The sequence below is a fragment of the Notolepis coatsorum genome (assembly GCF_963971535.1).
Source record: "Notolepis coatsorum genome assembly, chromosome: 10".
Lineage (NCBI taxonomy): Eukaryota > Metazoa > Chordata > Actinopteri > Aulopiformes > Paralepididae > Notolepis > Notolepis coatsorum.
The window spans coordinates 89831166-89843628 of NC_140174.1; the positions used below are offsets into that span (position 1 = coordinate 89831166).

The 12463-nt window shown below is 44.7% G+C and overlaps 1 protein-coding gene across 4 annotated transcripts in view; it reads right to left on the reverse strand.

Annotated features, from left to right (window-relative positions):
* kntc1 (kinetochore associated 1) overlaps window positions 1-12463 on the reverse strand; it is a 193764-nt gene that overhangs the window by 57863 nt on the left and 123438 nt on the right. For 3 of the 4 annotated variants that reach the window (XM_084323934.1, XM_084323933.1, XM_084323936.1), the window contains 8 exons: window positions 9207-9296; window positions 6505-6706; window positions 4441-4499; window positions 3553-3769; window positions 2739-2812; window positions 2128-2341; window positions 1777-1880; window positions 1455-1510 (listed from right to left, as the gene is read on the reverse strand). In XM_084323934.1, coding sequence (XP_084180060.1) covers window positions 1455-1510; window positions 1777-1880; window positions 2128-2341; window positions 2739-2812; window positions 3553-3769; window positions 4441-4499; window positions 6505-6706; window positions 9207-9296 — 1016 coding nt within the window. The remainder of the gene's footprint in view (window positions 1-1454; window positions 1511-1776; window positions 1881-2127; window positions 2342-2738; window positions 2813-3552; window positions 3770-4440; window positions 4500-6504; window positions 6707-9206; window positions 9297-12463) is intronic. The other variant, XM_084323935.1, reaches the window with a different exon arrangement.

Here is a 12463-nt window from a genome sequence, read left to right on the forward strand (position 1 = left end):
GGCTTTAAGTTCATACATTTATTTTAATAGAAGCCTTAATTATAATTTGTCACTTTTGTATATATTTGGGTTACACAGCAATACTTTCAAATTCAGCTGTATTTATAAATTCATAAAGTTGAAATTAAGCATTACTAAATGCGTTTTAAATGGAATAAAAACAAAGTTACAACTAATTATAATAGTTTATATGCCTTATTTATCACATCTGTGACTATTATGGGCTATTTGAGTGATGGGGTACTACTGGCGGGACTGCCGATAAACAATGCGGCCCCCCAGATTGATTGTGGAAATTTAGTGGCCCTCACCATATACAAAGTTGCCCACCCATGACCTAGACTTTATTTGGAGGAGGGATATACCAGACATGGAAATAGATTTTGATTGGCAAGAAGCCTGGGAAAATGTTCGACTTGCATCAAGGAACCCGGACCATCAACAAATCAATCTTAACTATATATCATAGGACATACTTGACTCCTATAAGACTGAACAGAATGTGTCTTAAACAAGACTCCAAATGCTCCTTATGTACAAATGGGGACGAGGGGACATTTATGCACATGTACTGGGACTGCCCACCAGTTAAGATATTCTGGAAAGAAGTGACCCAGCAATTATCAAATCTCTTAATTCTGAATATACCTGTACACCCCTCTGTATTACTGCTGAATGATGTTTTTGAGTATGCAGTACATCCACAGCTAAAGAGATTGGTTTTATCTGGTATTACAGTGGATAAAAAACTGATAGCATCACGATGGATTCAACCGGAAAAAATGTGCCGAAAGGTCTGGATTCTTACATATCTCGATGTGATTTATCTAGAAATATCTACAGCAAGAATTTTGAGTCTCAATGAATCCAAATGGACAATGTGGTTAGAAGTGGTGGAGAGAATAAAAGCTAGCATATAATGGTAGTGTCTGGTTAGGAGCGAATGATAATGGATGGATTATCCATTGGGGGGTCCAGGGTGGGGGGTGCGAGCAAGAGCATATGTGTGTAGGGGAATAGATAGCAGGTATTAGGGGCATATCTTGTATAAGACATTTATTTAAACTGTGATTTAATTTGATGTGCACTGTTAACAATGCTTGTATATCTAATCGTGTGTTGTCATGTTTGTTTATGTGTTTGTTTAAAAAATAAAAAAATTAAATACAAAAAAAAATAAAAAAATAGGTAATAATATTTTGTATGGTTTCTCATAATGACAAACAGCATTGAGGATAAATTGGCCTTTCAAAAATCACCACTATGGGCAAAACAGAATCCATCCTGTTTGATAGATTAGTCGACGACATCCTGGAATTATTACTACCCTATGAAGTCCTTTACAGTAGGTAGAAAACAGCCCTATTCATTTCCATTCCACACCTCTACCCGATTCTGCATGTATACGATAGCTACGGAAATGAAAAAGGTGTAGATAAATGCTTTAGTGATACCTCATTAGGTCCGGGTCCTCTTGAATGTTGCTAATATTGTCCGGATTGTTGATGTCCTTTATAGGAAGAACAAAAAAAAACAAGGTGCATTTTACCCAAAGTAACCAATAGATATAATTCACCCAACATTCACCATCTGACAGAAACACATGCCATTAGCAAAATAAAAAAAATAGATGGATAAATAAACAAACAGAAAGTATGGTCATCGTGGTTGGATAAGTATAGTGGAGACAACATGGACAGACAACATGGTTAGACGAAACATGGTTAGATAAAATGAACTGTGGTGGAGACAACATGGACAGACTGACAGACAAACCTTTTTGTCAGTTTTGCAGATCCATTTCTCCAACAGCATGTTACGGATCTTCTGAAGATCGACATTGTTGATGGTGGCTATTTCCCTGCACACAGCATGGACGTCTGTTCAAAGGCAAACATTAACATTTAAAACACATGAAGAACTTGCTTACATCTAACACTGTATCCTACAGTTACCTGACCCTCATCTGTACCTTTGATTACACAGTTTACTTTCTTATATTCAGAGTTAATTATATTGTTTACACTGTTTTATTGCGTATTATGTCTTTCTACTATTACCCTGCCCATACCTGTACCTACCCCCCCCCCCCCCCCCCCCCCACCCACATGACTGTGTTGTACTCACCAGGATAGGTTTGGCCAACCGTGGCCTTGTAGCGCTGTTCCACGCTGCTGTGTTCACACAGGGTCATGATGAGCCTGGCCGGCATCCCAGTCAGCTTCAGGTGCTCTGGGCTGTCCAGCTGACTGGCCACCAGGGCGTTCTCAGTGGCGGAGCGCTGGAACTGGAGCTTCAGCTTGGACAGGAAGGTCTCCACTTTGGGCCGCGCCGACTCCTGCTGGGGGTCGGAGAGAGAGGAGCGGAGTCACGCCGAATGCGATCAAATAGCAATGGAGATAAGACACAGTGGAATGTTGCTGGGAAACGGTTAAAACGGGTTGAAACCACCCTATTTGATAACCGATGGGGCATACAGATCCTCATCTGCACCTTTGATCACACTGCCTACTTGATCATATGCTTATATTCAGAGTTAATTATATTGTTTACACCGCCTATTTCTTTTTACTTTCCTACAGTACTATAATTGTATTGCCTGTATTTATATCTTCTACCATTACCCTGCCCTTACCTGTACCTCCCCTCCCCCATGCTGCTATGATGCCTGAATTTCCCCAAGGGGATCAATAAAGGAACATCTTTATCTTATCGATCTTAAAAGTGGCACAGCTGACCTCAAGCTTTGGGTCCTTCAGCCAGGCGTCACCGAGAACAGAGCAAAACCGAAGCGACCGAGTCTTCTCCATGCCTACAGAGGGAAAACAAAGGGGAAGCTGGTGTTGGAAGTGAGTGACTGGTGTTGGGAGATTGACCCATCTCAAAAGCCCCGCCCTCTTTTCTTGATCCTCCAATCACAAATGTTTGCTTCCCTCGGACAAAGTTTGTACAGAGCATTGGATACTGTAATTGTTATAATGGCATCATTGCTTTTTCAAATAAACCAATAATTCATAATAATAATAATAATAATAACTACCCACCTCACTATAGTCTACCCATATACTCTGTATGATAGCATGTACACAGTTCTGCATATAATAGGGGTGTAAAGGTACACGTATCCATACCGAACCATTTCAGTACTGGACCTTAGGTTCAGTACGGCTGTGTACCGAACGAATACAACGGTATGTTGACCACTAACGACCGCCCACCAGGGGCTGTTTTTTTTCACAATCTAATATAATTTTTATTTTTTTGCACGTCGATTATTAATTTCAATATAGAATATTCATTGACAGCCCTACAAGTACAATTAGTTCCCCTGAGTGGAACATGGAAAGCCAAACTTTCCCCCACTGTACCAAAAACCCATACCGAACCGTGACTTCAAAACCGCGGTACGTACCGAACCGTGGTTTGTGTACCGTTACACCGCTAGCATATATACACATATTTACTGCATATATATTATATACACATATCCATATCCGTCTGAATACACCTGCATATACAGTAACTCTGTATGACTGAACCAACAGATCTGACCTGGGGGCATGTCCTGAGCGATCTTGAAGGCAGTAGCGGCTGCCCACTCTGGGCTCTGGATGCAGTGGATGTACTCCATTATGGTCTTGGCCACCTTGACGGTCTCCTTATTTGGCAAATGCTTGTGGCCCTTCTTGCTCTGCTCCAGGAGCAGAGGCTTCATGCTCTTCTCGTACACGTGGTTCACTGCCTTCATGTACAGCTTGTCGAGGCTCACCTGAGAGGAGACGAGAGGGCTGACTGTGCGGACGGGACTAGAGGACTCTAGAGACTAGAGGACTCAGCTGATGAACGTAGAATTACTGTTAGACGAGAGGGCTGACTGTGCGGATGGGACTAGAGGACTCTAGAGACTAGAGGACTCGGATAGAATAGAATAGAAGTACTTTATTGATCCCGAGAGAAATTCAGCACCACAGATCGCTCACAATGAACATTCAGGTAGTCAAAAATCTAAAATAAGAATAAGAATGAGTACAGTCAGAGATATACATATACATTTTTTTTATCCACTTTTTCTCCCCTCCGGTACACAAGGAGGCAGCCTGTCACATCTTTTCACCTGCAAGCGCGGACTCTCAGTGGCGAGGTGTAACGCATGGGAGGCTCACACTACCCCCGCTACTTCCCGTCTCTGCTGTGCAGGCTTCCCCCAACCGACCTGTAGGAGTCGCTGTCCACAACGTCCAAATCACCACCCATCGACTTCCACCCGCTGGCTCCGGCTTGTGCCGGCCGTCATACTGGCTCAATTGGCAGAGGCAATGCTGACACCAGGATTCGATACCGGAGTCTCTTGCATTGGTGACGAGCGTAATCTCTGCTGCGCCACCCAGCCGCCCCATGTATATACATTTTAAAATATACAGTCAAAAATATATACAGTACCTTCATCAGCTTGCTAATCAAAAGGAGTCTCGGGAATGTCTCCTCGCTCAGCTCAGGAGCTAAGCACACAAAAGAGTCACAGATAGCAATTTAAAATATCTTATTATAAAACATAATGGTATTAATACTAGGGCTGTCCTTCAAATATTCTATCCTTCCGACCAATTGATTGGTCTGGTCGAAATATTTAGTTCACTATTACTGTGGTAGTTTAACCAGAGACAGTCTATATAATGAGACAGATCACTGTGGTAGTTTAACCAGAGACAGTCTATATAATGAGACGGATCACTGTGGTAGTTTCACTGTGGTAGTTTAACCAGAGACAGTCTATATAATGAGACGGATCACTGTGGCAGTTTAACCAGAGACAGTCTATTTATTGAGCAGACACACCACTGTGGTAGTTTAACCAGTATAGTAGTCTATTTAATGAGACAGATCACTGTAGTAGTTTTGAATGGGGAAATCCACAACACTAAAGATGGCAGCAACGACAAAGCTACTAACTGCAAAATAAACATTCTGAGAAAATAATTAAATGTGATGTGATTTCATGTTTAGTAAAATGATAATTTACTGCATCCTGAGGTGAAATGTGAACTTTAAAATGAATAACAATCTCTGACAAAAGGCTGCGAATCGCACAGTGAGTGGTTGCCATGGTAACTAAGGACAGAGAAACTACTGGATGGCTGAAGGAAAAATGTTTTACTTGTGTTTCTTAAACATCTCTTGCAGTGGAAAATGAATGAGTTCATGCAAAAGCTCTAAATTGTTTTTCTGTACTTGTTTACGAGAACACGCGTTATTTCTGCATTTCTTATCTTGCAAACTATCAAACCATGTAGTTCCTTTTATGTGAAAACTTGCTTGAAAACAATACTTGCTGCAAAATATAACCTGTGTGTGTGTTAGGGCTGTCAAAATTGGCCAGAATTTTTATTTCACTATTCCTTCTAAAAAACAAACTAACGGAACACAGGTTTGAACCATTCAAATCTATTATTGCACATTATATCCAGACTGAGAGCGGTCTGTCTCTCAGAGTGAGATCAAATGAATGAAAGTTTTCGGTATATATAGGACGTTCATACACAGCAACGCGCCTCAGAACAAGGTGTGATGAACACGATAAACCAGTTTATTTTACGAATATTAATTTAGCATACCAAAACTGATAAAAGTCAATGTCAACAAAAATGAACCGACTGTCATGTGTTATTCTTTATACAGAGCACATTCAGAAGCCTAAATATGTTTAGCCACAAAAAGTGGCAAATTATTAGGCTAATTCATATTATTTGAATGAAAATAAATCTATCCTACTGTAGGCCTACAACTACATTTTTAATTAGGAATTATTATTTCACAGTGGCACAGGATAACATTTTGCCAAGCTTTTGTTAATTTTCGAATAAATTATAAAACTAAAATTGTGTCTTGTTATGTTAATCGCGTCTTGTTAGTAGTACAGGAAATGGCATGTTTGTAGCCTACAAAAGTTATTCTAGCCTACATCTAGGTGGGGACCAGGTTAGGTGGGTTAGGGTTAGGGTTAGGGTTAGATGATATGGCTCGAAAATATGTCCAACTACCCAAGTGGGGCCTGATTGAAAAAGTTTGGGAATCACACTGCCCTAGAGTAATACACTACAAAAAGTCACACGTTGTAACTATCGTAGCAATAAAATAAAGCATCCAGCCACAACTCAGCGGGGGGCAGCGGTGGCCTAATGGTTAGAGAAGCAGTTTTGTGACCGGAAGGTCGCTGGTTCGATCCCCGGGACCGGCAGGAAAAAATCTGGGCTGGGGAAGTGAATGAATAACTCTCTCCTATCCCCTTAACACCAACCGCTGAAGTGTCCTTGAGCAAGGCACTTACCCCCCCAACTGCTCCAGTGGAGTTGCTCAGTGGCCAACGGTGTCAGACTGTTTGTACTGGGCGGCTCCCAGGTGTGAATGGAACTGTGTGAACGTGAAGCAGGGCGTTCCTGAAAAAGAGCATCCGCTCAGCGAACCTACCCTGGGTAAATAAAGGTTAATAAATAATAAACAACTCACAGATGACCTTCCAGTAGCTGGTGTGCTGCATGAGCAGGTGGAAGGGCAGCCTGCTGCTGGACCAGTGACTGGGCTCCAGGCCGTGCTCCAGCAGGTAGCTGCTCTCCTCGTCTGAGGGGGGGGAGATGCGCCTGTAGGACTTCAGGTGCTGGAGCAGCCCCAGGGCCTGCAGAGGCGTACTGTATTGTACCCATTCTGCAATCTGTTCATAACATTTTCAATCAATCAATCAATCCACATCCTTTTATTTACGATATGCAACAAGTACAATGGGATTCTTACTCTCCCGTTTGCTCCACAGCATAAAAGGAATAAAAAAAAGCAACAATTTACAAAATAAAAAAGAGCGGGTATTTATATACAATAAACAATAAAAAAGCAACAATTTACAGAATAAAAGAAGCAGGTATTTATATACAATAAACAATAAACTGTCTGCGGTATGTGCCATAAAATAACTAAGTATAAGTAAATACAAATAAAAAATACAAATAAGTACACATTTTACAAGCTAAAATAATTGCACATTATACTGATACACAAGGGTGCAGTACAGTGGCTGAGCATTTTAGCAGCATTTGAGTCCAGTAATGAGCGGATTAACTGTTCATCAGGTGTACTGCCTGAGGGTAGAAACTGTTCTTGTCGTTAGTTCGTATGCTAAGAAGAATAAGAAGACGGCATTCATCGTTTGCGGACAGATCTCAAAACGAGATAGGTCGATTTGCAAGTTCCGCGTTGGTAAGAAACCGTACCTGACTGAGGGGGATGCTGGAGGTGTTCTGGTACCTGACTGACGGGGGTGCTGGTGGCGTTCTGGTACCTGACTGAGAGGATGCTGGTGGCGTTCTGGTACCTGACTGAGAGGATGCTGGTGGCGTTCTGGTACCTGACTGAGAGGATGCTGGAGGCGTTCTGGTACCTGACTGAGAGGATGCTGGTGGCGTTCTGGTACCTGACTGAGAGGATGCTGGTGGCGTTCTGGTACCTGACTGAGAGGATGCTGGAGGCGTTCTGGTACCTGACTGATGCTGGTGGTGTTCTGGTACCTGACTGATGCTGGTGGTGTTCTGGTACCTGACTGAGGGGATGCTGGTGGCGTTCTGGTACCTGACTGATGCTGGAGGCGTTCTGATACCTGACTGAGAGGATGCTGGAGGCGTTCTGGTACCTGACTGAGAGGATGCTGGAAGTGTTCTGGTACCCGACTGATGCTGGAGGCGTTCTGGTACCTGACTGAGAGGATGCTGGTGGCGTTCTGGTACCTGACTGAGAGGATGCTGGTGGTGTTCTGGTACCTGACTGATGCTGGTGGCGTTCTGGTACCTGACTGATGCTGGTGGTGTTCTGGTACCTGACTGATGCTGGAGGCGTTCTGGTACCTGACTGAGAGGATGCTGGAGGCGTTCTGGTACCTGACTGAGAGGATGCTGGTGGTGTTCTGGTACCTGACTGATGCTGGTGGCGTTCTGGTACCTGACTGATGCTGGTGGTGTTCTGGTACCTGACTGAGAGGATGCTGGTGGCGTTCTGGTACCTGACTGAGAGGATGCTGGTGGCGTTCTGGTACCTGACTGAGAGGATGCTGGTGGTGTTCTGGTACCTGACTGAGAGGATGCTGGTGGTGTTCTGGTACCTGACTGATGCTGGTGGCGTTCTGGTACCTGACTGATGCTGGTGGTGTTCTGGTACCTGACCGATGCTGGAGGCGTTCTGGTACCTGACAGAGGATGCTGGTGGCGTTCTGGTACCTGACTGATGCTGGTGGTGTTCTGGTACCTGACTGATGCTGGTGGCGTTCTGGTACCTGACTGAGAGGATGCTGGTGGCGTTCTGGTACCTGACTGATGCTGGTGGCGTTCTGGTACCTGACTGAGAGGATGCTGGAGGCGTTCTGGTACCTGACGGATGCTGGAGGTGTTCTGGTACCTGACTGATGCTGGAGGTGTTCTGGTACCTGACTGATGCAGGAGGTGTTCTGGTACCTGACTGATGCTGGTGGCGTTCTGGTACCTGACTGATGCTGGTGGCGTTCTGGTACCTGACTGATGCTGGAAGTGTTCTGGTACCCGACTGATGCTGGAGGCGTTCTGGTACCTGACTGATGCTGGAGGCGTTCTGGTACCTGACTGAGAGGATGCTGGAGGCGTTCTGGTACCCGACTGATGCTGGTGGTGTTCTGGTACCTGACTGATGTTGGTGGCGTTCTGGTACCCGACTGATGCTGGTGGTGTTCTGGTACCTGACTGATGCTGGAGGCGTTCTGGTACCCGACTGATGCTGGTGGTGTTCTGGTACCCGACTGATGCTGGTGGCGTTCTGGTACCTGACTGATGCTGGAGGCGTTCTGGTACCTGACTGATGCTGGTGGTGTTCTGGTACCCGACTGATGCTGGTGGTGTTCTGGTACCTGACTGATGCTGGAGGCGTTCTGGTACCTGACTGATGCTGGTGGTGTTCTGGTACCTGACCGATGCTGGAGGCGTTCTGGTACCTGACTGATGCTGGTGGTGTTCTGGTACCTGACCGATGCTGGAGGCGTTCTGGTACCTGACTGATGCTGGTGGTGTTCTGGTACCTGACCGATGCTGGTGGCGTTCTGGTACCTGACTGACGGGGATGCTGGTGGTGTTCTGGTACCTGACTGATGCTGGTGGCGTTCTGGTACCTGAAAGACGGGGATGCTGGTGGCGTTCTGGTACCTGAAAGACGGGGATGCTGGTGGTGTTCTCGTCGGCTTGCTGGAGCACTTTGAGGACGACTTCTATCCTCTCGTAGTTGTAGGGGCTCAGCTGCAGGGGACAAGGCGTTTCAAACACGTTTTTATCACAAGACTATTGAAAACCTAATTTCCACACTATCGTGATACAGAGATGCACCGGCACACAGACACAAAAGACATTGGCCTAAAACAGCCCAATACATAGACAAAAGAACAACAACAACACAAACAGACAGAGCTACAGGTACCTAACCAGTACCATGGTTAAATGTGGCATGAAATACTTCTTTAATATGTTTTTTGGGGCTAGGCCCGCTAGGGGAACTCTATAGCACCTTCCAGAGCTCTACGAATTCTGTAGTACTAAAGAAAACACTTAAATATCGGAAATGAAAGAAGGTAAAAAATACAAATAAATTAAAACTTCCACTATGATGCACTCGTACACTAAATAATCGTCCTTATCTATATTACTACCTACTATATATGTCTACTACTAAAGTATGCACTCAACACGGCAGCACTCAAGTTCAACACACATTGTTACTCAGAAGAGTTGTACCCTTTCTGCTGACTTGTCGTACAGAACTTGGTGCGACATTAACACTTTGAATGCCAGCCACGTGTTTTGTCGTTAGTTCATGCCGGAAACTGGCGGGCCAGTTTCCTCATTTAACTTTTCCGTCAAACCAACTGAAGAGGCGGTCAGGTGGCGTAGCGGAGATTGTGCTCGTCACCAATGCAAGAGGCTGTGGTCTCGACTCCCGGAGAGTCAGCATTGCCTTGGCTTGGGCTGATCGCTATACTAACTCGTTTGGCTGAGTTAGGGGGAGAGAAGCCGTGGGTGGGTCCTGGGCGTTGTGGACAACGACCCCTACAGTTCGGTCGGGGCGCCTGCACAGCGAGGGTAGGATCTGGAGAAAGGTAGTGTGACCTTCCACACGTTACACTCTCCCGGTGAGAATCTGTGCTGCCAGGCTGGCTGCCGGCTGGCTGCACATGTGTCGGAGGAAAACATGTGACAGTCTCCGGCCTCCCGGACCAACAGTAGGGGGGGGGGTGCGCAACAACCAGGAAGGGGGTTGGGAATTGGCATAACAACTAACAGTGGGATGGGAGAAAAATCGGAAAAAGGAGGGGGGAAAAGATAATTAAAAAAATAAATAAAAACTGAAGAATCCATTGTGATCGCCGGCCCGGAAAACACGTGGATTATGTATTTACAGTACCCAATGCTGAATCAATAAACGCGATCGATATTTGGGTTCTTACCTATCTCGATGTGATTTATCTAGAAATATCTACAGCAAGAATTTTAGGTGTCAGTGAAACCAACATTGCAATCTGGTTAGAAGTGGTGGAGAGAATAAAAGCTAGCATATGAATTGTAGTGCCTGGTTAGAAACGAATGAAAATGGATGGATTATCCAAGTGGGGGTCCGGGGGGGGGTGAGCGAGCAAGAGCATATGTGACGGGGCATGGGGACGATGGACTTGTTGAGGCAAGGTCAATTTTTTTTTTTTTTTTACATATTGTGAAAGTACAGATTCATACCTTAAAAATAAGCCATCACTTGAACATTTTGGTGGGATACTTTTCAAGCTACATCCTATGAATCATGGTGATATCAGTAAACGCATTCAGAGATGAATGGCCTTCGAACTTTGTGGAGAGGTTCACACCTGTGAGTTAATCAACTACAACCCTACCCAGAATGCATTGTATTCCATGGCCCCCTCTCTCTCTCGGGACATTAACACCTTGCGTCAGGCTCTTTTGTTATGGCAATGACTCTGTCTTGTGGCAAGTTGTTGTGGCTTTTGAAGTATTTGCAAATTGTATTGTATCATATTGGAAATTCAAACAGTGTATAGTTTCTGGCTGTTGTTTTATTTAAATTATTTTGGGGGGGGGGTCCTCTTTTACCATTTCTTGTTTCGTAGTGTGACTTGTCGTACAGACCTTGTAAGTCTAAAAGCTAAATGACTAAATGTAAATGTATTATAAGGAAAGGTTAACCTTCTGTAGTGTGGTAGTGAAAGGTTAACCTTCTGTAGTGTGGTAGTGAAAGGTTAACCTTCTGTAGTGTGGTAGTGAAAGAGTTAACCTTCTGTAGTGTGGCAGTGAAAGGGTTAACCTTCTGTAGTGTGGTAGTGAAATGTTAACCTTCTGTAGTGTGGTAGTGAAAGGTTAACCTTCTGTTAACTCACTAAACCTCACAAACACCAGCAAGGAAAGGCTGCATCAAAATAACTGTTTTGTTTCGTAGTGGCGTTTCTCAAGTCAAGTCAAGTGAAGAGTTTTATTTCTCACGGCATACAAGTATACAATGAAATGCGGGTGGTCTTGCCCGCAACAATGTGCAATACAGTGGTACAACATGTAATAGAATCCAATAAAAAAACAACATTGTGCAATAAACAGGTAACAGGTAACGGGTAGCATGGTGGGACATCTCGGTATCTGTACATAGTTATTTACAGGGCATATAGGACATGCTAGGTAGCTTAGGTAGTGCAATACACTGTTACTGTTATTATACTAATTTAAAGTGACCTTTCCTTTTTGGCCATAAGTGTGGGCGTGTGCGGCATAAGTGTGTGTCTGCTCATGTTAAAGTGTTAAAGTGGCTGCTAGTGTGTGAGCGTGCACAGCGTGCGTGTCGTGTGTGTGCTCATGTGTGCTTGTGTGTGGATAGATCAGTGTTCTGTGGCACTCAGTGTTCATTGTTCAAGGCTCTGATGGCCTGGGGGAAGAATCTGAGCCTCTCTGTCCTAGTAGCTGGGGTTCGCAGGCGTCTGCCTGACCTCAGCAGCTGGAACAGGCTGTTATTGGGGTGATGGGGGTCTTTCATTATTCTGCAGGCTCTGGATTTGCACCTCTTGTTGTATAAAACCTGCAGGGGAGGTAGTGCAATACCCGTGGTACGCTCGGCTGAGCGCACCACTCTCTGTAGGGCCTTCTTGTCCTGTGCCGTGCTGTTTCCATACCAGGCAGTGATGTTTCCAGTCAAGATGCTCTCTACAGCTCCGGAGTAGAAGGACTGGAGTATCTTCCCAGATACTCTGAACTTCCTTAACTGTCTCAGGTGGTAGAGGCGCTGCTTCGCCTTTTTTTACGACTGTGTCTATGTGTGTTGACCATGTCAGATCCTCTGAGATGTGGACCCCCAGGTACTTAAAGCTGCTCACCCTGTCCACGGTAGCCCCGTTTATCATCAGTGGTGTGTGTGTGTC